The sequence below is a fragment of the Cnephaeus nilssonii genome (assembly GCF_951640355.1).
Source record: "Cnephaeus nilssonii genome assembly, chromosome: 3".
NCBI lineage: Eukaryota > Metazoa > Chordata > Mammalia > Chiroptera > Vespertilionidae > Cnephaeus > Cnephaeus nilssonii.
Window position 1 is genome coordinate 22,425,550 of NC_137074.1, and position 23,598 is coordinate 22,449,147.

The window sequence follows — 23,598 nt, forward strand, 5'->3', positions numbered from 1 at the left end:
CTCTTTTTTATTTTAGTTTAAATAAATTGAATAAAAGATGTTTAAATACATACTTATAAATTATATTTTACATGACTACATACTACCTCTTTCCATTTAAAGACCAGCTAAAATTGTTTCCTCTATAAATAATTTGCATACATCCAGTCAAAATTAATCTTTTATAGCACTGAACTACTGTACCAATTTATATTTTCTCTCTAATAGTATTAATACATTGAATACTTTATTATAGTTATTGTATGCATATCTTACTACCATATCAGACTATAAATTACTTAAATTTGGATCTATTTTTGTATTCCTTATAGGATCTCACCACCTCAAACATGTATTATGCAAGTATGAGCTAAAAAAATTTTTCAAGATCTACTGGATGGATAGTTTAGATGCTTCAGAACAGTTTACTCTTTAAGTAAATATTTATTCTGAATGGAAGGTCTATGTAATTATTTTTAATTCAGATTTTTATGTTTATGTTTACTATAACAAATCTGTTTATTTCCTTTAGTTTATATTCAGTTTTTTCTTTAAAATTCCAAGGAAACTGACATAGAGGAAATCATTGCAAAATCTGGCAAGACTCAGAAGATAAAGGCAGAATCTTGTTTTTATAGAATGGTGTTTTCGTTGTTGTCCCTCTTGGAGAAAGCTGACCTGACCAGAGAGCACCAGTTACACTGGAAAATAGCTTCTAACTGTCCTGGCTAGTGAGAAAAGCTTTCACTGAAAAAAACTAAAGTACTTGATGAATAGGCAGCATCTCTCGTGGCTCTGCTTTACTGAATGTGCTCCAAAGTAGTGTTTGATCCTGATGAAAAGTAATCAGCCAAGCAGAACGTTAGTAGAGCTTGAAACTTCAGAAATATGTGTTTCTTCAACAAATATTTGTTGATCATCAACTATGTATGTACCAGATTAGGTGCTACAAATGGAATAGTGATCTAGATCAGAAGAGAAGACTCTGTCCTGAGGCAGTATAATTTAACAAGTAGAAGAGACAAACAAATACACAAAAAGCATATTTTGTGCCACTTCTTATAAATTCTGTTAAGGGTTTTGAAGGTAAAGTACAGGATGCTATCACAGTAAAGATTGGATGGATAAGAGGAAGACAGCGACATACTTTATATTAAAAGCAATTAAAAGGATGTGGGATCAGTAAAACGTTGTCTGGCATTTCAGAAGGCCCTATGAAATACAGTTTCTTGATTGTCACCCTTAATTACTCTTTCCTCATTTCCCACATCCATTTAAATGCCATTTCCTGCTAACACATATCCCTTAACTATATCTCAAAACTGAGTCTCCCTCTCTACCCTTTATTGCCATTGCTCTGGGAAAGGCTTCATTGCTCGTTGCCTGTACTACCCCAATAGCCACTAGATTGGTTTCCCACCTCCAATCTTATCCCACTCAAATCCATGCTCACATAGTTTCTGCAGTGATCTCTCCAAAATATAAATCTGCTCATGCTATTCCCCATTATCCCTTTAGTGATCCCAGTCACATCAAAACTTCTAGTCCAAATTTCTGAAGATAGCAGAATCTCTGAGTGCTACAGACCTCTCTTCCAGGTTTTTATCTTGGCACATTCTGATTCATTCTTTCCGCATTATACTATTATACATTCTTACCTTCCTATTCTTGCTGTTGCTTTTCCCCTTATTTAAAGTATGCTGTACACACACACACACACACACACACACACACACACCTCAAATCCTTTGTGACCAGTTGCAGGCATCATTTTTGCAAAAATCTTTCTCTGATCCATCCTCAGAATGAGCACCTGTCCTGGTCTGTGCATATATCCATTAATAATTTTACTTATTACATAATTGTATGATTATCTGAGACCAGGAAATACTTACTTTTGTATCTCTAGTGCCTAGTCACTGTAGGTACTCAATAAATATCTTTAGATGAATAAATAAATGTTTGCCTTAAATTGGTCTCCATATTCTGTAATTATTAAGTGTAAATTTGTTAACATTTAATATATTTTAATATACATCCCCCATCACACACAAAAACAATTCAGATTCACTGATTTGAGCAGGTATTTATTTGGTCTTAATAATGTGCCTGTAATGAGACCTTTATGTGTTTGTTACCTAGTGAGAACAGTGCCATCTATTGGCTATTATCCAAATTGTATCCACTATTCGGGATGGAGCATAAATCACTAGTCATTTTTAGCTAAGTTCACCTATGAAAAATTTTTTCATGAATTTGGACAAGAATAAAACTATCACATGTATCGGGAAAAAAATGAAGTAATCTAGTCAGATATCTCAGCAAAAGAGAATGGTATTGTGTCCTGACATAGTAACAGACAATGTGTACCATCAACATATTAGAAATATTTTCTCAAAGAATATGAGTATGTTTAGGGCTCTTTTCACATTTTTAAAATTGCTTTTAAGTGTTGTATTAATTTGTATACGACTAGTGAAGTATGAAAGATTTACATCATTGGCTAGCATTGGCTATCACTTACAATTTTCTAATTTGCATATTTCAATAATAATGACAGAGAATTCTACCAGAGAAATGTAAGGAGTTTGACTAGCTGTCTTTTTACTGTAGAAGTTCTGTTCTTTGGTTCTCTTATCTTTTAGGAATTAGTTAGTTTCTTATCAACTTTTAGGCGCTATTTGTAAATGAAACTATAAACTCTTGGTTAGATTTGTTGCTAATAATTTTACTGACGCAGTGTTGCCATTTTATTTTGGTTCTGTGTTGCCAGATAGTCTTTATATGAAATTGAATATTTTATACAGTCAAACTTGTCCATCTTTTTCCCTTATGATTTCTTCTGTTGCTTCTAAGCCTAAAATGTCAACCCTACTCCATGTGAATTCTGTCTGATTCTGTTATTTGAATCAAATTAAATTTCAAATTTTATAGTTAAAAATGATTGCATATCAGCATTTCATATGCTTTTAACTTAAAGTTTTTAAAGTATATTTATTTTCTTATTGGAATATTTTGTTTCCCATGGCCTCATGAATAAATAAAATCCAAAATATACTCAAAAACCAATCTTGAATAAAATTGCACTTTTTAAGTCTGTGACAAATCAGCTGCTATTTTGGTAGAATGATCAATTCTTTAAGAAAATGAAGTGCAGGTTAGTCAAGTGGTAAAGAGTGGCAGTTATATTACTCAACTTACTATGATAGTGCATTATATAGTTGCCCTTTTATAACAGATATTTTTTAAAGTGTGTAAAGCAGTACATCTGATTATAGGATTTTTATTAGTATGACAATTTTCATGAATAAAAATAGGGCTTAATTTACCTCATATTTTAAGTTAGCAAGGAGGGGAAAGGTCAGGAGAAGACTAGTAATAAAGAGAGAGGGATCTGATTATTTTAGAATGAAAACCCAGGAAATATTGTATTCATTATTTATATGTATTTTGGGGGGCTCTACATTAGAATTCTATAAGAAAAATGGCAACATAGGTTACAAATCAAGGCTCTGCCAATACTTTTTAATGATGACTAACAATACCCCTGGTTTTCCTAAAGCAGAGACCATTAATTGTGATTAATTGTGAAGTGGTTTTGTGATTAGACTAATGTTAACTAAACAACCAGTATTTTACTATCTACATCATTTTCACTTATTAAGTCAGTTATTGATTACAGGTTTTCTGAGGCAAAAGGTTAGTACATTTATTCATTATAAAATTCACCTCTTAGCAAAACATGTCTTTAACCTCCTGGTAGTAGCAAGAATGAGTGTCAAATGTCAAACTATAGGCAATACTTAAATAGTTCTTGAAGTTTTTAGAGCAGATGAAAATTTACTTAAATGTGTAATGTAAACATACTTTATCATAAACTGTTAAAAATGTAATAGTTTTTAAGATTTTTAATTTATTTTTTTAATTTATATTTAAAGAATTTTATTTTTGTCATAATATCCATTTTCCCTGGTCCAGCTAATGGAATCCTACTTAGAAAATGCAGGTAGAATTAAGGATAGAGGAGAAAATAAAAATTGTTACCATTTTGCTATTTTCTAGTTTTTTCTACATTATGCATTTTATGTTCTATTTTACATACATGGACCATTTTACATATATTGTTTTGTAGTGTTCTAGAAATATAATTTTAGCATTTCCCCATATTATTTAATACTAGAGACCCAGTGCACGAAATTCGTGCACTGAGGGGGTGTCCCTCAGCCCAGCCTGCACCCTCTCCAATCTGGGACATCCCTCTCACAATCCGGGACTGCTGGCTCCCAACTGCTCGCCTGCCTGCCTGCCTGATTGCCCCAACTGCTTCTGTCTGCCAGCCTGATCACCCCCTAACCACTCCCCTGCCAGCCTGATTGATGCCTAACTGCTCCCCTGCCGGCCCGATCACCCCCAACTGCCCTCCCCTGCAGGCCTGGTCACCCCCAACTGCCCTCCTCTGCAGGCCTTGTCCCCCCCAACTGCCCTCCCTCCCCTGCAGGCCCGGTCACCCCCAACTGCTTTCCCCTGCAGGCCTGGCCACCCCCAACTGCCTTCCCCTGCAGGCCTGGTCACCCCCAACTGCCCTCCCCTGCCAGCCTGGTCGCCCCTAACTGCCCTCCCCTGCTGGCCTGGTCGCCCCTAACTGCCCTCTTCTGCTGGCCTGATTGCCCACAACTGCCCTCCCCTGCCGGCCATCTTGTGGTGGCCATCCTGTGACCACATGGGGGCGGCCATCTTGTGACCACATGCGGGCGGCCATCTTGTGCGAGGGCATGACAGTCAATTTACATATTACCTCTTCATTATATAGGGACATTCATGGATGAGGAAACTAAAGTCCTTAGAGAATAGATAGTCAAGACTAGAATACAGGAGCTCTGATACCCAATCTACCTTTTGCCTTTTACTTTCACTTATATACACCTGCTGGGCATATGTGAAATGTACCCTGATTACAAATATTCCATCTAGAAAGTGCCTTACTAAATAATTCAAATCAAATAAATTATTTTCTATAACATATTTATGGAAACAAAATAAATAAAATATTCATTTGACCTTTTGTGGATGTATCTACATCATTGCCCATTTTGAAAACAATGTTTCAAACAGCTGGATACACAATGGATTTTTTGTGGAGAAAAACATGTTTTTAAAAACTTTCTAGTATTGTCCTTTAGTGGGGAAAACACTTCAAAAAGGTAATTTTGGAAGATCTTTTAGAGGCAAAGTAAAGTAACTTCATTCAAAGATAGAAATTATAATTTGAAATAAAACAGAAAAGTTTTTGCCAAGACATTTAAAAACTTGTGTGAAGTCCATAAAGCAAAGCGAAATAGGTAGTCTGCATTCCAGATAACTGGTCCTGCAGAGATCACCGTTCCCTTCCCAGCAGTCTTGAGATGATTCAAAGGTAGAGAGACAAGTGAGAAAGCAGAAAGAAAAGCAGTCACAGGGAATAAGTTTCTTAGAAATAGCTGTTGTAATGCTACAAAGGATTTTAAAAATAGGAAGTATTATTTTAAACTGACTTCCCAGAGGATCAGGAAAGAGATTTCTGTAATAGTTTAAAATAATGTCCTGTAGCCCTGATCAGTGTGGCTCAGTTGGAGCATTGTTGTCTGTACACCAAAAGATTGTGGGTTTGATTCCCAGTCACAGCACATACCTTAGGTTGCGGGTTCATTCCCTATTAGGGTGCTTACAAGAGGGAACCAGTCAATATTACTCTCTCACATTGCTGTTTCTCTCTCTCTCTCTCTCTCTCTCTCTCTCTCTCTCTCTCTCTCTCTCTCTCTCTCTCCCCTCTCTCTCTCCTCTCTCTCTCTCTCCCACACACACACTCACACACACACTCCACCCCCTTCTGTCTCTCTATCCTCAGGTGAGGATTAAAAGTAAGTAAATAAATAAATAAATAAATAAATAAATAAATAATGTCTTGTAGACCATTGTAAAATATTAATATTTATGAACTAAAAGATATGCTGATACTTAAAATTGTGGTAGCAAAAGTAGCTGGCTATAAAAATGTTTTAAAAAGAAGATATTAAAACAGAGTTTAGGACTATATGAATGTTTATCCTTATATGTCACCACACACTCTTTTAGTATAGAAAAAAATTAAGAAGAAAATTATTTGTGTTTGACCTTTCATAATGTAAACTACTATATTATTGAGTCTAATTTTACTTTAACCTCAATGCCATGTCAAGAAGTAAACATAACTTGTTTTACATGGAATTATTTTAGAACTTTTGAGAGGCCTTCCATACAAATAACTGATGTATGTAAAAAGCCTTTATTTCCTGCTTTTGTGGGAGAATCTCTTGGTTAGCTGTAAAAAAAAAAAAGTTCTTAATTTCTAACTGGGGCATGTTAAGAAAATATTTCTACTTAGTGGCACAAATGTGTAGCCATCACAAATAAATGATGGCTTGGGTTTGCTGTTTCTTCTATTTTCTGCTTGTTTTATGCTTCTAAACTTGTATTAAAATAGCCAAACTTCTCTGCTCTCCATGCCTACCTTGGCTCCACCGAGGGGAGAGAATATCTGCTTCATCTACCTATCTTTCATATGAAGCTACTTCCTTTCCAAATCTAAGCCTTCTTCCTAAGTTCTGTTACAAGGTATTTTAAGTAGTGAGGTTCCAGAGGTGGGGCTAGAAATGAAGGAAACTAATGAAGGGAGAGGGCCTCATTTAGAAAGAATAAAGAGGTAGTCTGTAGCATTTTCACAAAAATTTTGAGTGCTGTATGAGCAAAATAGCCCATATTGTATCCATCCAACTAGGTGGGGCTGGACAAAGGTGGAGGCATTTTAGCACTTCTGAAACTAAGGATGACCGATGAAAAGGAAATTCCAAGAAGAGGGTTCTATGGGACGTGGTTGCTGAAATGTTACATATGAGTACAGACATGGTTGACAAGGATAGAAGAATAAGCTTGGGATCTTGTTGATAGTATTAAAAATTAAAATTATAAGTTTGTGTTTAAACCTAGAAGCAATGGAGAGTCACTGAGGTATTTTTTTAAGCAGCAACTTAATTAGAACTTTGATTTTTGAAAATAGCTTTAGCAGCTATGTATAGGATGAAAAAAGAAAGGGAAAAGGAGTCTAGATTGGGAATTAGCCTTTTCTATAAAGAGCCATCTAAATATTTTAGGCTTTATGAACCATACAGTCTCTACCACCACTATTCAACCCTGCGGCCATAGACAATTTGTAAACAAAGAAGCATGGTTGTGTGTCTGTGTAGTATATGGACAGTGTCATTTAATAGGATCATGAATATAGGTTACTTAAACAGGCCTAAAGGATGTTGTAACCCTAGGTTTAGATTCACCTCTTTAACTTTCCCAACTATAAAAGACATCTATAAAATAGCATCTTTCTCTGGTTTATAATAAAGTAGCTATTATATAACTTTCTTCAAACCCCTTAAGCTCTTTAGAAATAATGTTTGACAATAGGGAGGTGAAGGCCTGGGGAGTGGGGTGGAGGAGGTCAATGGGGGGGAAAGAGGGAACATCTATAATACTTTCAACAATAAAAATAAATTTTTTAAAAACTCTAAAAGAAATTTGCTATTGAGAATGGAATATAAGTTATAGGTTTAATTCTCTTGTGTGTGTGTGTGTGTGTGTGTGGTCTTTATTTAAACCAACTGGGTGCTAAGTTCTAGAGGCAAGATAAATCTACTTTTGAGCTACTTGTAATATTTCTAGCTTAGACCTTGATCCTAAGAGATAGAATTATAGTAACTGTTAAAATGAAATGTAGCCAGAAATATGATAAGCTGTTGATATGTGTTTCTGTCATAGTGAGATTGCATTTTACTTTAAAGGAAATGGCACAGTCCCTATACTGTGAATATGTTTAATATTTTTAAAGTTATTCATCTGAAAAAGCTTGATTAAAGTGAGCTTTTAAGGTGGCACTCACAACCTTTAAGATCATTAGTTGTCCCATCCAAAAGACTAAAGAAAATTTAGTTTTACCTTTGTACTTTCTTTTCTGGCAATAAAAAATGATTAGACTTTTCTTTTTTTTCCCCCCCCAATGAAAGGTAATAAACAAAATGTATCTCAGACTGTGAAGCAATATAGTGTTTTAAGAATAGAGATTTTTGTCATCTGGATTAAAATTCAAGCTCTGCCACCTTATCATTTTTGTGATTTTAGGTAATTTATTCTTCATCTAAAAGATAGCATTAAGAATGCCTTGTCAGGATTGTTATGAGAAGTTTGTTAAATGAGATGTATGTAAAGTGCTTAGCACGGCGTCTGGAACATTAAAGCATACAATGAATAATAGCTATTATATTTTTTCAAAGAATGTGTTATTTTTTTCAGGTAGCTTATGCTCTTTCTTGAGAATGTTTGTAATGTTGGCTAGGAAAGATATGGCACATAGAAGTTATCACATATTTGGAGCTCATATGATCACTTTAAGAACTGCCATTCTGTAATCAAATAGGTTGCTTAAAAAAACATTAATTATATGCAGGTTATGTAGTTCATTAATACTACTTGTTATAATTTCTCCAATACCATTATTATTCTCTCAGACATCCAGCTATTTGAATTAGATAAATTCTAACAGATAGACGTCAGTGAAATTAATACTTCAAAATTAATTTATATATAATACTTATGAAGATTGTAAAATTTATATGGAAGTTTATTTCAAATATATACTTATTGAGCATTGACTGTTTTCTAGACACTATTCCAGGTGCTAATGATACAATGACGTAAGACAGTTGTTGCCTTCAAGAAGCTGATAGTCTTTGAAGGAATTATAGACAACAAAATGAGTATTTACACTGGAGATGTACTGATCCGTGTAAGCCCAGGGCATTACAGGAACATAGAGCAGAGAATTGTAACCAACATGAAAGGAGGTTTATGATGAAACTTATGAGGTTTTCCAGAGGTGATGCATCTGGAGCTGAGCTTTGAAAGAACATAGATTAGTCAGGAAAAGGGCATAGAAAATGTCCAGACACAGGGAACTTATAGGTTTATCTAGATATAGGTTTATCTAGAACTTATAGGTACTGCATTTTTATTAACATGCATTAGCAAATGGCTTTGTGACTTTGGGCAAGTGATTTTACCTTCCGAGGATGTTGTACTATTAAAAGAAATCGTAGACTTCCTATTCCAGTGAAGATGGATTAACAGAGATCAGATTTACTCTCCCACCTGAAACAACTAAAAATAAATGGACACATTATTTGGAAAAACATCTTTCAAGACAATGGACATCAAGCATGAAGGGCAGTGTTTCCTAAGAGATTAGAAAAAAATTAGGTGAGCCCTTTAATTGTTCCAGCTTAAGCCTGGATAAAGTTTCTAGGTCATGCCACAGGTAGGGAGAACCCAGGCAGAGCCTTCTGGTCTCTTTGAATTGAGAACATGGAGCTGTGAAACTGGGAGGCCAAAGCCTCTAGAGTCACAGGGCAGGGAGAGAGTAGTGAGCTGCAGAAGATCTGCAGTGGGTCCCCTTCGTGTGTTCAGCAGACCACTCATCAGTGCGTCACGGGAGGAACCGCCCAAGGCTTGGAAAAGAGCCACCTGAAGCACTGTGAGGGATCATGCCTGTCACTCACACAGCATTGGAAATAGTGCCTGTTCCCAACGTATATCGTGGTGCTTCCAATCAGGTACTAAAAAAATGTCATATCTCACAATAGTGGGGGGAAATTAACTACAGACTTACACTGTTCTGATCCTGCCTAACAAATTAAGAACGGAGAGGATAAACTGCTTCCAAATTATTTAACTGTGCTCCAGAACAAAGACCAAGACTATTTATGCAAATACAAAAATATGTAACACACAACAAAATAAAATTCATGATGTGTGACATCCTGTCAGAAATTACTATGCATCTAAAAACACAAGAAAATACTGCAAATGATAAAAAAGTCAATCAGTTGAAACAGACCCAGAAATGACACAGTAATAGAATCAGTAGACAAGGACATGATAGACTTATTATAACTGTATTGCTTATGGTCAGAGAGCTCCTAGGAAAACTGAACATATTAAGTAGAGATATGAAAACTATTAAAAAACTAATTTCTAGACATGAGAACTGCATGTCTGAGATGAAAAATACTCTGTATGAGATTATTAGAGATGCTACATTGCAGACAGAGAAAGACAAATGCCAGATAATTTCACTTATATGTAGAATCTTAAAAAAAACCCACGCAAAATAAATGAACAGGTAGGACAGAACAGATTAATAGATTCAGAGAACATTTTGAAGGTTGCCAGATGGGAGAGTGTTTGGGGGGGAAATCTGAAGGGATTTAGAAGTACAAGTTGGTAGTTACAGAATAATCATGGGAATGTAAAGTACAGCATAGGGAATATAGTAAATCCTATCTAATAAAGAGGGAATATGCTAATTGACTGCCCAGCCCTCAAAGATGGCGGCGCCCACAGCCAATAAGGAGGAAATATGCTAATTGACTGCCCCACCCTCAAAGATGGCGGTACCCATAGCCAAAAAAGAGGGAATATGCTAATTGGCTACCACGCCCTCAAAGATGGCAGTGCCCACAGCCACAAGATGGCAGCGCCCAGTCCCCTCAGCCCAGCCTTGCTGCACACCTGCCTCCGGAGTCCCCCAGTCCCCTCAACCCCCCAGCCGCCCAGGGCCAGCCCAAGGCTCAGGTAACCAGGGCCGGCCGAGGCTTGTGCTGCCAGCAGTGGCAGCAGCAGAGGTGTGATAGGGCGTTGCCTTCCCCTGATCGCCGGGTCATCTCCCGCCCCTGAGGGCTCCCAGACTGTGAGAGGGGGCAGGCCGGGCTGAGGGACTCCCCCAATCCAGTGCATGAATTTTCATGCACCAGGCCTCTAGTAACATTATAATAACTATACATGGTGTCAGATGAGCACTAGATTTATCAGGGTGATCACTTTGTAAGTTATATAAATGTCTAATCATGGACTTGTACACCTGAAACTAATACAGTATTGTATGTCAACTATTATTTAAAAATTAAAAAAATATTTTTTTAATTGGCAAAATATTCGAACACTTATTTTACCAAGGAAGATATATGGGTAAATAGGCACATGAAAGGATGTTCAACACCATTAATTGTTAGGGGAAGATAGATTAAAGCCACAGTGAGGTAGCTATTAGAATTTTGAAATTAGAAAGACTGACTATATTAAGTCATGACTAGATGTGGAGTAACTGGAACTCATACAGTGCTGGTGGGAATGAAAAACCACTTTGGAAACAGTTTGGTAATTTCTTTAAAAGTTAAACATAATATTTACCATATGACTCAACCATTCCAATCCTAGCTATTATGGTACCTTGTATATAAGAGGTGATTCATACCCAGGAGATATGAAAGCACATTATTTATACAAAGAGTTTTACCTGAATGTTTATAGTATTTTTTTATAATAGCCAAAAAACTGGAAATAATTTGAATGTTTGTCAACAGGTGAATGCATACCCATTATAGTGTATCATTATAATGGAATATTACCCAGCAATAAAAAGGAATGAATACTGATGTACATACAACATGGCCTCCATAGTACTCTAACACCATTTGTCTACAAGATCTGAAATAGTTAATCTATATATTCTCTTCAAATAGGAGGTTCCAATAACCCAATTCCTATAAGTAAGGTAAAAGTCAATGTATATGTGTACTTTTAAATTTTGTTTTTATGGTAGTACATTTACTGTCTTAACCATTTTTAAGTGTATGGTTCAATTATATCAAATACATTCACACTGTTGTGCAACCATCACCATCCCATCCATCCCCATAACTCTTTTCATCTTGAAAAACTGAAAAACTATATACCTATTAAACAGTGACTTTCCACTTCCCTCTATTCCCAACCCCCTGGGCAACCACCATTATACTTTGTCTTTATGATATTGACTAAGTAACTATATATATAAAAGCCTAAGTGACCGAACGACCAGTCGACTGGTTGCTATGATGCACACTGACCACCAGGGGGGAGACGCTCAGTGCAGGAGCTGCCCCTTGGTGGTTAGTGCGCTCCCACAGCCAACCTCCTGTGTCCGGCCAACATCCCGCAGGTCTCTCACCCCAGCCAGCTGGCCAACCTCCCACAGTCCCTCCCCACAGCCAGCTGGCCAGTCCCCCCAACCCCCCGATTGATCGCCAGCCAGGCTAAGGGATCCCACCTGTGCAAAAATCCATGCACCGGGCCTCTAGTTTTATATAAGTAGAATCATACAGTATCTGTCTTTTCATGACTCAATGTCCTCAAGGTTCATCCATGTTGTAGAATATTGTAGACTTTCCTTTATTTATAAGGCTGAATAATATTACATTGTATGTATACATGTACCACATTTTGCTTATTCATTCTTCCATCGATGGGCACTTGGGTTGGATTCATGTTTTAGCTACTGTGAATAATGCTGTTATGAACATGGGTCTACAAATATATCTTTAAGACCCTGCTTTCAGTTCTTCTGGGTGTGTACCTGATGTGGAATTGCTATATTATATGGCAATTTTATTTTTTGAGGAACTGCCATGCTATTTTCCACAATGACTGTACCACTTTAATTCCCACCAACATTGCACAAAGGGTCCAGTTTCTCTACATCCTCGCCAACACTTGTTCTGTGTGCAAGCTGCTCCAGGAACAAGTGTATAACTGCCTGCCACATGGCTGGGGGAAGGGAAGCTGCTATTATGCGAATAGCTGAAATTGACCAAAATTAACCACAAGTTACTGTCTGATTTTTCCCTTGGTAGTTGCAAACCTTCAACAAAATCCAGAGTTCCAAATAGTTCCATCAGATAGATTCTGCTAGTGCAATTATTGTGTAGGTAGGGAGACAGATTCCCGGTACTTCCTACTCCAACATCTTTCCAGAATTGAGAGTAATAGCCAAAAACCATATAATCCAATCCTAATTTTGATTTTATGAAATGTTGCTAATCTAATTTTATTTCCAAGTTTGAGTTCTCTCTTAGCTTAACTGTAGTCTTTCTTTCAGACTTTCTACTTCTCTGACCTTAACAACCTGGAAACTGTTGTTGACAGCTGGAATGACTATATCTTCATCAACTTCTAGAATCTCCATAGTGGTGGTCAGGAGTTCAGGGAGCCGAATATATAATGGAAGTGAGAAGAGTGAAAAAGTAGTTTAGTGCGTAAACTGGTTTACATAAGCAGAGTTTTCTCTTTTTTAATATATAGTCATGGCTTAAAGGATTGTGCTTGTCTTGAATGTTAGCTTTGGCGGTATTTTAAAAATCTAGACATGCAGTTTATCTATAAGGAACTCAGGGAATTGGACTCAATAAAAGTAAATATAAAATCAAAGGAAAAGGTCTAAACATTGAAGATAGTCACCTCCACAAGCCATTAGGAAACTGACTTATCTTTTGGTTTCATCTTAGAAGCTTTTGTTTTGTCTTAAGAAAGTGGATACTCTTGTCTAAAACTAGGTCTTACAAATACTTGGCTACCAAGGGGAGGGAAGGGAGCAGGGTAGTTCTGGAGAATCATGGCAATAGAAAGACTACCAAACCCCTCACCCCCATAAATGGACCCCTATTTAGAAAATTTAAACCCTGTATTTTCTTATTTCTGGTTATGGTCATTTCTGCATAAAAAAGACCCTTTATAACATTTTTTTTATAAACTTTTATGATAAGAATTTCTAGCAGAAGTATACTTTTCTTTAAATGAATTTAAATCATAGTAGAGTATATATACTAATATATATTTTTGGTATTATAACATAACACAATAATGTGTTAACATTAATAAACCCTTTAAAAACTTATAGTAAAAATTCAGACTGTTCCTACTGGTCTGTTATTGTCAATGCTAAAATTTATTTTTTTAAGGGAACAACATTTACATTCTCTATAATTCAGTTTTGTTGATAGACAGTTATCTAATTATGCACTACTAAGATAAGGAATATTTTTAAATATTTTTTCTCCATAAGTTTACAATGTAGTTGTGACATTGTGTTACTAAATATGTCCTCATTGTATAATCCTTATATTGAAAATTGCTGTATTCCACACATTTGTATTTGGTATTATTATCATATATATATATATATATCATATATATATATATATAAAAGCCTAAGTGACCGAACAACCAAACAACCGGTCGACCGGTCGCTGTGACGCGTACTGACCACCAGGGGCAGACACTCAACACAGGAGCTGCCCCTGCTGGTCAATGCAATCCCACAGTGGGAGCACTGCTCAGCTAACTAATGGTTGCCAGATGCAGGGCTCATAGCTGGCGAGCGCTGCTATGGGGGCGCAAGCCTCTCCTGATCAGGACTGACGAGGCACAAGCCCGCAACAGGCACAGCGGAGCCGGGATAAGTGGGAGCAGCAGGCAGGAGTGGCAGGCGGCATTGGACTGCTGGTTTCGGCCCAATCCCCGCAGGCTACGCCGAGGGACCCCACTGGTGCGTGAATTCATGCACCGGGCCTCTAGTTTATTGAATAATGTTTAATTTCTGGTTCTGAATAACATTAGTACCACTTGCCAACTTTAGATGGAATTCATGCTAATCCCTGGGGTCTGATATACTCTAAAATAGCTAAAGCATTAGACATTTTGGCACTCGAGGCCCAAAGTTATTTTTACTCTAAGCCTACTTAATATGATGAGTCCAGGAGGGTTTCAGCCAAGAGACTTGTTATGATGCTTTTCTTCTTCTGGGACAAACTCAAGGCCCTTGGAAAAGATTTGAGGGGCAGATAACTGCGAAAAAGACTGCCACCAAAATCCCATATCCATTCAAATTATTCACTAGTCAGAGTAAAAGAAAGGTACTTGCAGATGGACAAAAAGTGAGAGAATATTCACAGCTGAATTCCCTATCCAGGAAAAATGATTGAGAAATGAATCAAAATTTTTAAGAGTAAAAGTATTTATAAGATATAAATTACTTTAAAAAGTCTGGTGAATTAACAATATAGTTTATCCCCATAGTTGGAGTTGATCCCTATATTTTATAAAAATAATTTAGCGAGTTGCATCTGTATTTAGAATGGAATTATATTTCATTTACTGGTACAAATGTATTATTTTGGACAGATTTTTCTTTTGAACAGAATCAAAAAGCTTTCCTTATGCTTTTATATCTATGAAATTGTTTGCTTTGACTTCATGAATATTCTAGTAATTTAATTAGAAGGATCCTGAGATTTGGAGTCAGAGGCGCTTGATTTCAGTCTGTCATTTACTAGCAGAGTCAGGTTACTAAACTGCTCTTACTCCCCGAGTTTCTTTATCTTGGAAATATGAACCCTATATTATAGGTAGTTAGAGGAATTAATGAAAATATAAATATGTCTTAACAGGTGATTTATCATAAACATCAACCATCAAGAATCTTTCCTTCGGAATGGTAATCACCACATTTTCAAGACAGTTGTTATAAATGGGAGAGAGAGGGAGCTGCTATGCAGGGGGATTTTGTGGGGTAGGAGACTTTAACAATACTGTTAATATTTTATTAGATGTGTGCACTCATTTTGTATATTTTTCTATATCTTCAATATTTTAATTGTTAAAAAAAGTCTTTCCTTATGAAATACATAAAACTTTCCCATGAAATATATTAACCAACAAAGTGTCTATCATTTTTCTGTCAAAGGACAGTGCTGAATAGGACACTCTGAAATGTATGCTTCATAATTCTTAGCTGGCTTGGGACCTGCTTGTAAGAACATCATTTCCTTCTTGCCATTCTAGTTGTGTTACGTTGCACAAAGTATTAAATTTCAGTTGTGTGTATTAAGTAGATGCAGAGATCACAAACTGTCTTGGGACTGAACCTGTCTCTTAGAAGTAGTGCTTGTTCCACACAGTATTGGCCTTCATGGTGACGTAAGGTCTCATGAAAAATCAAGGAATGTTGTCGCCCCCGACTTGCATCTCTGCATGACAACACTGAGTTTGCGCTGAGTATCAGCTGCGCCCTTTGGCTGGAGATGTGCTCCAGAGTTCTCCATACTCTCCACTGACGCTGATGTCAGATGCATTAGCTATCATGTTTATATTACCTGTTTGTCTCCTATGGGCAATTTAGTTGATAATTGTTAGAGAAATTATATTCAGTGAATGTCACAGTCTTCTATTGATATGTTGCTGTTATATTTTAATTTGATGTCACATATTTTTAATACTTTATAAAACACAATTACTTACACTTTATCTACAAATGTATGGCATAAAGTACTCTTATTGTTTGTCAACTTCTCCTCTCATACACAAACATGTTACCAATTAAACATTTCTCAAATCTAGTTCTTCTTGTCCAACCTTACTGCTACTGCTCCACCTGAGGCCCTCATAGTCTCTTGCCTGGAATTTAATTGCTCCCTAACGGTGCTCCTTGCCTCCAGTCATATTCCTTTCAGTTCATCCAGAAGTGTATTGCTAGAATGATATATCATAATACAGATCTCAACACATCACCCTGCTGTCTCAAATTCTAAGTTTCTCCATCTTCTTTGGCACAGGTCAGCAAACATGTCCTTAAAGGTCTGGTAAATACTTTTGGCTCTTGCCACAAGTAATTGACTCTGCTGTTGTTGCTTGAGCACAAAAGCAACCATAGACAACATATAAACAAGTAGGCATGGCTATGTTCTAATAAAACTTATTTATAAAACCAGCCCCTGGTGTAGGGTTAACACCCGTGTTCTGTGATATAAAAGGCTCTCCTTGTCTTCCCTCCCATCTCATTTACCATTTTCCCATCCTGTTTCCTACAGTTTACTCAAAAGCACCATTCAAATTCTTAAACTCTTCTGAGCACAATATATTTCTATACCCAGTTCTTTTAATTTAAGCTGTTTTTTCACAAATAGCAAAATATTCTAATATATTTTGTAAAATGTTAATTCTCAAATGATGGTCTCACATATAAATATGAGGTTGTTTAGCCACTTGCAGACATCTTTATAAATGTATTTTGAAGTTGTAAGTATTAAAAACAGTTTTTAACAGGTCTTTCATTAAAAATCAGAGCCTTGATACAATCTATGAATTTGAATACTATCAACACATTTTTTTAAAAATCTCAGAATAAGGTCATTGGTAGGAAAGTACTTTAATTTCAGCCTTATCAACTATTTGAATCAAGGTTTATTGAGAGGACAATTTTAGGATAGTCAATAGGAATTGAAAGCATGAACTCATGTTGTGTCCTATCTTCATCACAGTTGCTCCTTTCCAATACAGATAAGAAAACAGAAAATATTTGGCTTTAGGATGTTTCTTGACTGAAGTATTGCACTTCAAATTGCTATTTAAATTCTAGTAGGTCACATTCACGTTTCCATATGTTGAGAAATAGCAACTCTTGAAAATATGTTGTTAAATATGTGGGTTTGCCTCATTATTAAGTTTCAGTTATTTAGGCTATTGCTGATTGGTATAGTATTGGGTAGTAAACAAAACCTTTTATAATAAAAAATGGAAAAACTTAATTCTTGCATCATATTAATGAAAAATATGATTTTATTACTAAGGTGAGAAAGCAGATTGGTAGAGCTGTTATGATGTAATGTTAAAATGTGGATGGATGTTAATATTGATTATTATAAAGTTCTCTGTATTTTCTGATATTCACATAACCATGCATTAATTTAAAGCTCCATCTATTAAAACTGACCCGTAAATGTCTTCTATGGTTGATTTTTAGCCACCAGCTGAACAGGCCAAAGCCAGACTACAGTTGGTTCTTGAAGCTGCTGGTAAGTATTGATAATTAACTTTAAATGAAAAAGCTTAAAATAAATCCTAGCATGCTTACAGGTGGGTCAAAAACAAACAAACAAACAAACAAACAAAAAACACTTAGCCCTAACCGGTTTGGCTCAATGGATAGAGCGTCGGCCTGTGGACTGAAGGGTCCCAGGTTCGATTCCGGTCAAGGGCATGTACCAGTAGGGGGTGTTCAGTAGGCAGCTGATCGATGTTTCTCTCTCATCGATATTTCTAACTCTCTATCCCTCTCCTTTCCTCTCTGTAAAAAAAAAAAAAAAAATCAATAAAATATATTTTTTTTAAAAGAAAGAAAAACACTTATTTTCATTTATCCTCACAAATTTATGAGATCTAGATTGTATGTGTGACTATTTTACCTAAAATATTTATTGTTGCAGTATAATACTAAAAGGTCATTCTTTACCTTTTTATTTTTAAAATTGTTTTTGTTTTAATTTGATGAAGTTTAATTTATTGATCTTTGTCTTTTATGGATGGTACTTTTGGTAGCATGTTTAAGAATTTTTTTGGCTAACCTCACATCATTAAGATTTTCTCCTACATTTTCTTCTACAAGTTATATTTTTTACATTTTAGATTTAAGATTATGATCTATTTTAATTTAACTTTTGTATAAGATGTGAGTTTTAGATTGAAGTTTTCATTGAGCCAAAAGAAACAAGGTAAATGAAATTTTATAATTCCTCCAATTACATTCTACTAATTCATTAGTCAGTTTGTTCTGGATACCACCTAATCTTAAAATAGTATGTGTTTTATTAATTATACAATAATGCTATGACTTTGATTTTAGATACAATACCCAGAGTCATGTAGACATTAAATACTTTACCTTTTTAAAAATATTCAAACCCATGACATCTTTTCTAAGTACTGAAATTTTATTCTGAATCTTAATGTGCTCTTTAAAAATGATGTAACTTATTCAAGTAATGAGTTGTCAGGATCAAGCATGAGGTATGGTTAGAATAACATCACTGATAAAAGTAATTTCATAATACCAAATGACAGTAGTTATATATTTGTATACCTTGACTGAGAAAATACACTGAGTGGCCAGATTATTTTGATCTCTGAACGCATAATAATCTGGCCACTCAGTGTATATCCTGTATAATAAAAGGCTAATATGCAAATTGTCCCCTCGACCAGGAGTTCGACCAGCAGGCAGGCCAACCGCCCATGTCCCCTGCCCCTGGCCAGGCTGGCCGGACCCCACCCATGCACGAATTCATGCACCGGGCCTCATATATATATATACCGAGTGGCCAGATTATTATGCGTTCAGAGATCATAATAATCTGGCCACTCAGTGTATATATGTACTTATGATTTAAGGTTATGATTTAAGGTTGTCTTGAATTTACTCCTTGCATTCTAACCCAAAATGTTCACAGTCCAAAATTTGTAACACCATTATAAATGATATGCTAGCTTCATAAATCACTAATAGAAGTTACCATACAGGGATAAAAATTGGTAAGTATTTTGACTATGAGTCTCTTTAGCCCTCCATATTACTTTAAAAGTCACTTACATTTTATGTATTAACCTTATTCATTTTATCTTTAGTTATGTAGAAAACAAGATACATTAAAATGTTCCTTGCTATAGTGTTTTAAACTGTAAGATAAAGCTAGTTAATGTGATTTCTATAATTTACATAATATACATTCATTCTTTAGTGGCATTTTGTTTTGAAAAATATGTTTCAGTTCATAAATTGAATATTAAAAAAACTCTTGCTTTAAAGGAAAATATTTATGATGCTTAGTCCAGAAAATATTTTTTCATCAATACAACTATAAAGAATTTCATTTCATAGTTTTATACAGTTTGCTTTGATGTCTTGATCTTTTAATATGATTTTGAAGCATATTATAATACAAATCTGACAGTCCAAACCTCACAGTGTATAACTTATTTATATCAGTCCCAGCTGTCACGCCTCGTTTTTTTAAATTTAACATTGTAAATTCTATTAAGGATAAAAAGCTAGGTTCTGTGTATTTGAGAAACTTTCAAAATATTATGACGGTTTTCAAATTTAAAAACATATATTGGTCTGGATAAGGAAAGGACAGACTTTAGCGAGATGTAACATTATTTATTAATTTCTTCTTATTGAAAATGTTTCCTCCAGCTCTTCCCTCTTATCAATAACACTGTGATGTACATCTTGTTACAAATTGTGTTTTCCTTTTTTTATTGTTTTCTTGGGATTGGTTCTGTAGAAATGAGTTTATGAGGTTAGAGGGTATTAATCTTTAGAGCAGCTTTTTATACATTTTTGCTAACTTGTTTTACAAAAAAAAAAAAAACAGTGCTACTTTTCATTGCCACTATTAAGCAACCATTTTTACCAGACGTTGCTTTTTGATGCCAGTTCCATGAATATATGTTTCATTGTATGACATGTTATATTATGCCCATTTGAAAAATATCTAGTACTGCCTTTAATGAGAACCTGTGGCCTGGAGAGAGGAAGCAGGTGGATGGATAGGGGGAGGAGCATATAAGCAAATATAGGTCTTATTTTCAGAGTTCCAGGTCTCCTTTTCAGTGATGAATTCCAGGCATCCTTTGTATTATTAAAAGTAAACAAATGAAATAAAGAGAGGGAATAAAATAACTTGAGCTCAGTCTGGTAAGGCTAGCAGTTAAAGTCTCCTCTAGGCCTAAGATTGAGGTAGGTGGGTAGGAAGGTCTGCCAAATCATGCCTGTTTTGTCACATTGGAGTTTAGTTGAGTTTCCATGGAAAACATTTTCAACTTTGTGGCCTTAAAATCAGGTACAGGGAAAGATAAGGCTGTATGCTGGATTCTTGAGACACGGTTTATTTCAGCCTTATAATTACTACCAGTGGCCTGGTGCATGGATTCATGCACATTGAAAGGAAATTAATTAGAAGAAATATTTTAATATCGCTATTTGTCCTTTCTGTATAATAGAAGTGTCAACCAAATTCATGATCGACAATAACAGATTGAAACACACGCGTGCGATTGGCGCCAGCAAGAGCTTTTTATGTATTGTGCTTGCATGAGTCAACGTTTATTTTTAAACTAGAGGCCCAGTGCACGAAATTCGTGAATGTGGCGGGGGGGGGGGGGGTCCCCTCAGCCCGGCCTGCGCCCTCTCACAATCCAGGACCCCTCGGGGGATGTCCGACTGCCGGTTTAGGCCTGATCAGCAGTCAGACATCCCTCTCGCAATCCAGGACCCCTTGCTCCTAACCACCCACCTGCTCACTCCTTACAGCTTGGCTCGCCGCTCCTTAGCACTGCCGCGGAAGCAGGAGAGGTTCCTGCCACTGCCGCTGCGCTCGCCAGCTGTGAGCCCAGCTTCTGGCTGAGCGGTACTGCCGCTGTGGGAGCGCACTGACCACCAGGGGGCAGCTCCTGCATTGAGTGTCTTCCCCCTGGTGGTCAGTGTGCGTCATAGCAACCTCTGGTCGTTCCACCAAAGGGTCTCTGGGCTTTTATAGATATAGATTGCCAGTGCGCGTCATATGTACTGGCCGGTCAGACGGATGGATGGTCAGTCACTTAGCCTTTTATATATATTGATAATCTGGTTAATAGGATTTATATATAGAAACTTGCTGATTATACTTAGTCTTTTCCTCTAACTTTGGGGCCCAGAAGAAAGTTTTATATATAACCATTACATTGTTATTGATTTATTAGTGAATGTTAATATTACTAATTTGAAAGTAAAATACATTTTGAACATTTGGCAATGATTATTAGTGGTATGATTTTGAAAGAGCAACATAACATTAATCAAAATGTAATTGTAGGATGTCATGCATATTGTACCAAACATGAATTTGAAATCAGATTTTATTGAATTTATAATTATATTTTATATGCACTACACTGTTACATTTTTATACTTTGCCATGCTAAGTCTTCAGATTTATATAGACTCTTTTTTCAGGTTCATTGCCAAGTTGCATTAGAAACCCAATTTTATATCTCTTGTTTAACAGTTAAGGTTATATCTAAGGTTGCTTTTTAAATCTTCAAATGGCAATAGGATACAGAAGGATGCAAATTGTATAAATTTTTAAAACTGAATCTAAGTTGTAACTTTAGCTCATGATTTATTCTATAATACTGAGTAAATCCAATTGCAAACTGTTTCTGCCATGAGTTTTTTCCTTTTTAAAAATACTTTTATTAAGATTCAAAACCTTGACTTTTTTTTCAATCATTCACCTAGAATTAAAGACTCTTATTTTGAATATTTTTATATTTATGCCTTTCCCACTGCCATCTCCTTAGTTTAGACACCAACCATTTCACCCAAAGGCTAATTAATCATTACCCTTAATTTGTCTCTTGCTTTAGTTCTTCTCCAGAGAGATGGCAGTGAATAGCAGAAGGGTCCTAGTTCTGCTTCCTACTCATCCTATGACCTTGAGCAATTTGGTTAGCCAAAACAGGATTTTTAAAATGGAATATGACAGATTTTTATATTTTCTGGTTTACTGTAGTTCTCTATTAATAAAGAGTAATTTATTGAGGTGAAATTTACATAATATAAAATGAATCATAATTGTTCAAATTGAATAATTACATATGTGTTTTTGTGCATGTATTTAAAGTGGCATTAAATACATTCAGAATGTTTTATAATAACCACCACCTCTATCTAGTTCTAAAACATTTGTATCACTCCAAAGTACAACCTCTTTCTATTATGCAGCTTTCTTTTCACGCCCCTTACCACCAGACCTGGCAACCACCATTTGGCCCTCTTTCTCTATGAACCTATCTATTCTGGAATTTTATGTAAATGAAATCATACACTGTGTGACCATGTTTGTTTGGCTTCTTTCACTTAACATGATGTTTTGGAGGTACAGCCATGTTATAGCATGTGTCAGTATTTTATTTCTGTTGCCATTGTATGTATACACACCATTTGTTTATTCATTTATATATTGACTAGAGGCCCAATGCACAAAGATTCATGCAAGAATAGGCCTTCCTTCCCCTGGCTGCCAGCACTGGCTTCCCTCTGGCACCCAGGATCCGGGCCTTCGCTCTGGCTGCCGCCTCCACCTTAGCTCCGGCCGGAGCCACCTTCCACCTTCACTCCGGCCCTGCTGCCCTCCTGTAGCTCCCTCCACCTCCTGCCCACCCCCCATAGCAGGGGTGCCACCCCACTCCGGCTACTCTGTGCCTGCGCGCGCACTGCCCAGAGGCCTGGAGTGCCCGGGGTGGGGTGGAATGCCTGTGTCGTCGCCATGGTGACGACACAAGTGTCCCGGCCCGGCCGCCGCCGCCATCTTTGTTGTGTCAATTTGCATATTCCCTCCTTATTGGCTGTGGGCGCTGCCATCTTTGTCACAGAGTGATGGTCAATTTGCATATTCTGTCTTTATTAGATAGGATGGAAATTTGGGTTATCTCTACCTTTTGGCTCTTGTGAATAGTATTGTTCTGAACATTCATATAGATATATACTTTTTTTAGTATCTGTTTGTAATTTGGGGGGTGTATGCCTAGGAGTATAATTGTGGGGTCATTTGGTAACTCTGTTTAACTTTTTGAGAAACCACCAAATAGTGGCTGAACCACATTACTTTCTCACCAGCAATATATGAGGACAGCCCCCTAATGTCTCCACTTGACCATGTCTCACATTTAGGTTACCTGTTTGAAAGTATTTAGGATTAGGGACTTCTCTATTCCATACTATTCTCATCTGTAAGGGGGAAGATAATAACTACCTTATAGGGTTATGAAGATAAATATTTTATGATAAGTGCCTAGTTCAGAGCCTGGCAA

The 23,598-nt window shown here is 36.3% G+C and overlaps 1 protein-coding gene across 1 annotated transcript in view; it reads left to right on the forward strand.

Moving 5' to 3' along the window:
• The window catches only part of RSRC1 (arginine and serine rich coiled-coil 1), a 326,641-nt gene that overhangs the window by 182,984 nt on the left and 120,059 nt on the right, over nucleotides 1-23,598 (forward strand). The window contains exon 6 of the mRNA XM_079767318.1: nucleotides 17,711-17,762. Within this exon, the coding sequence (XP_079623444.1) occupies nucleotides 17,711-17,762 (52 nt within the window). The remainder of the gene's footprint in view (nucleotides 1-17,710; nucleotides 17,763-23,598) is intronic.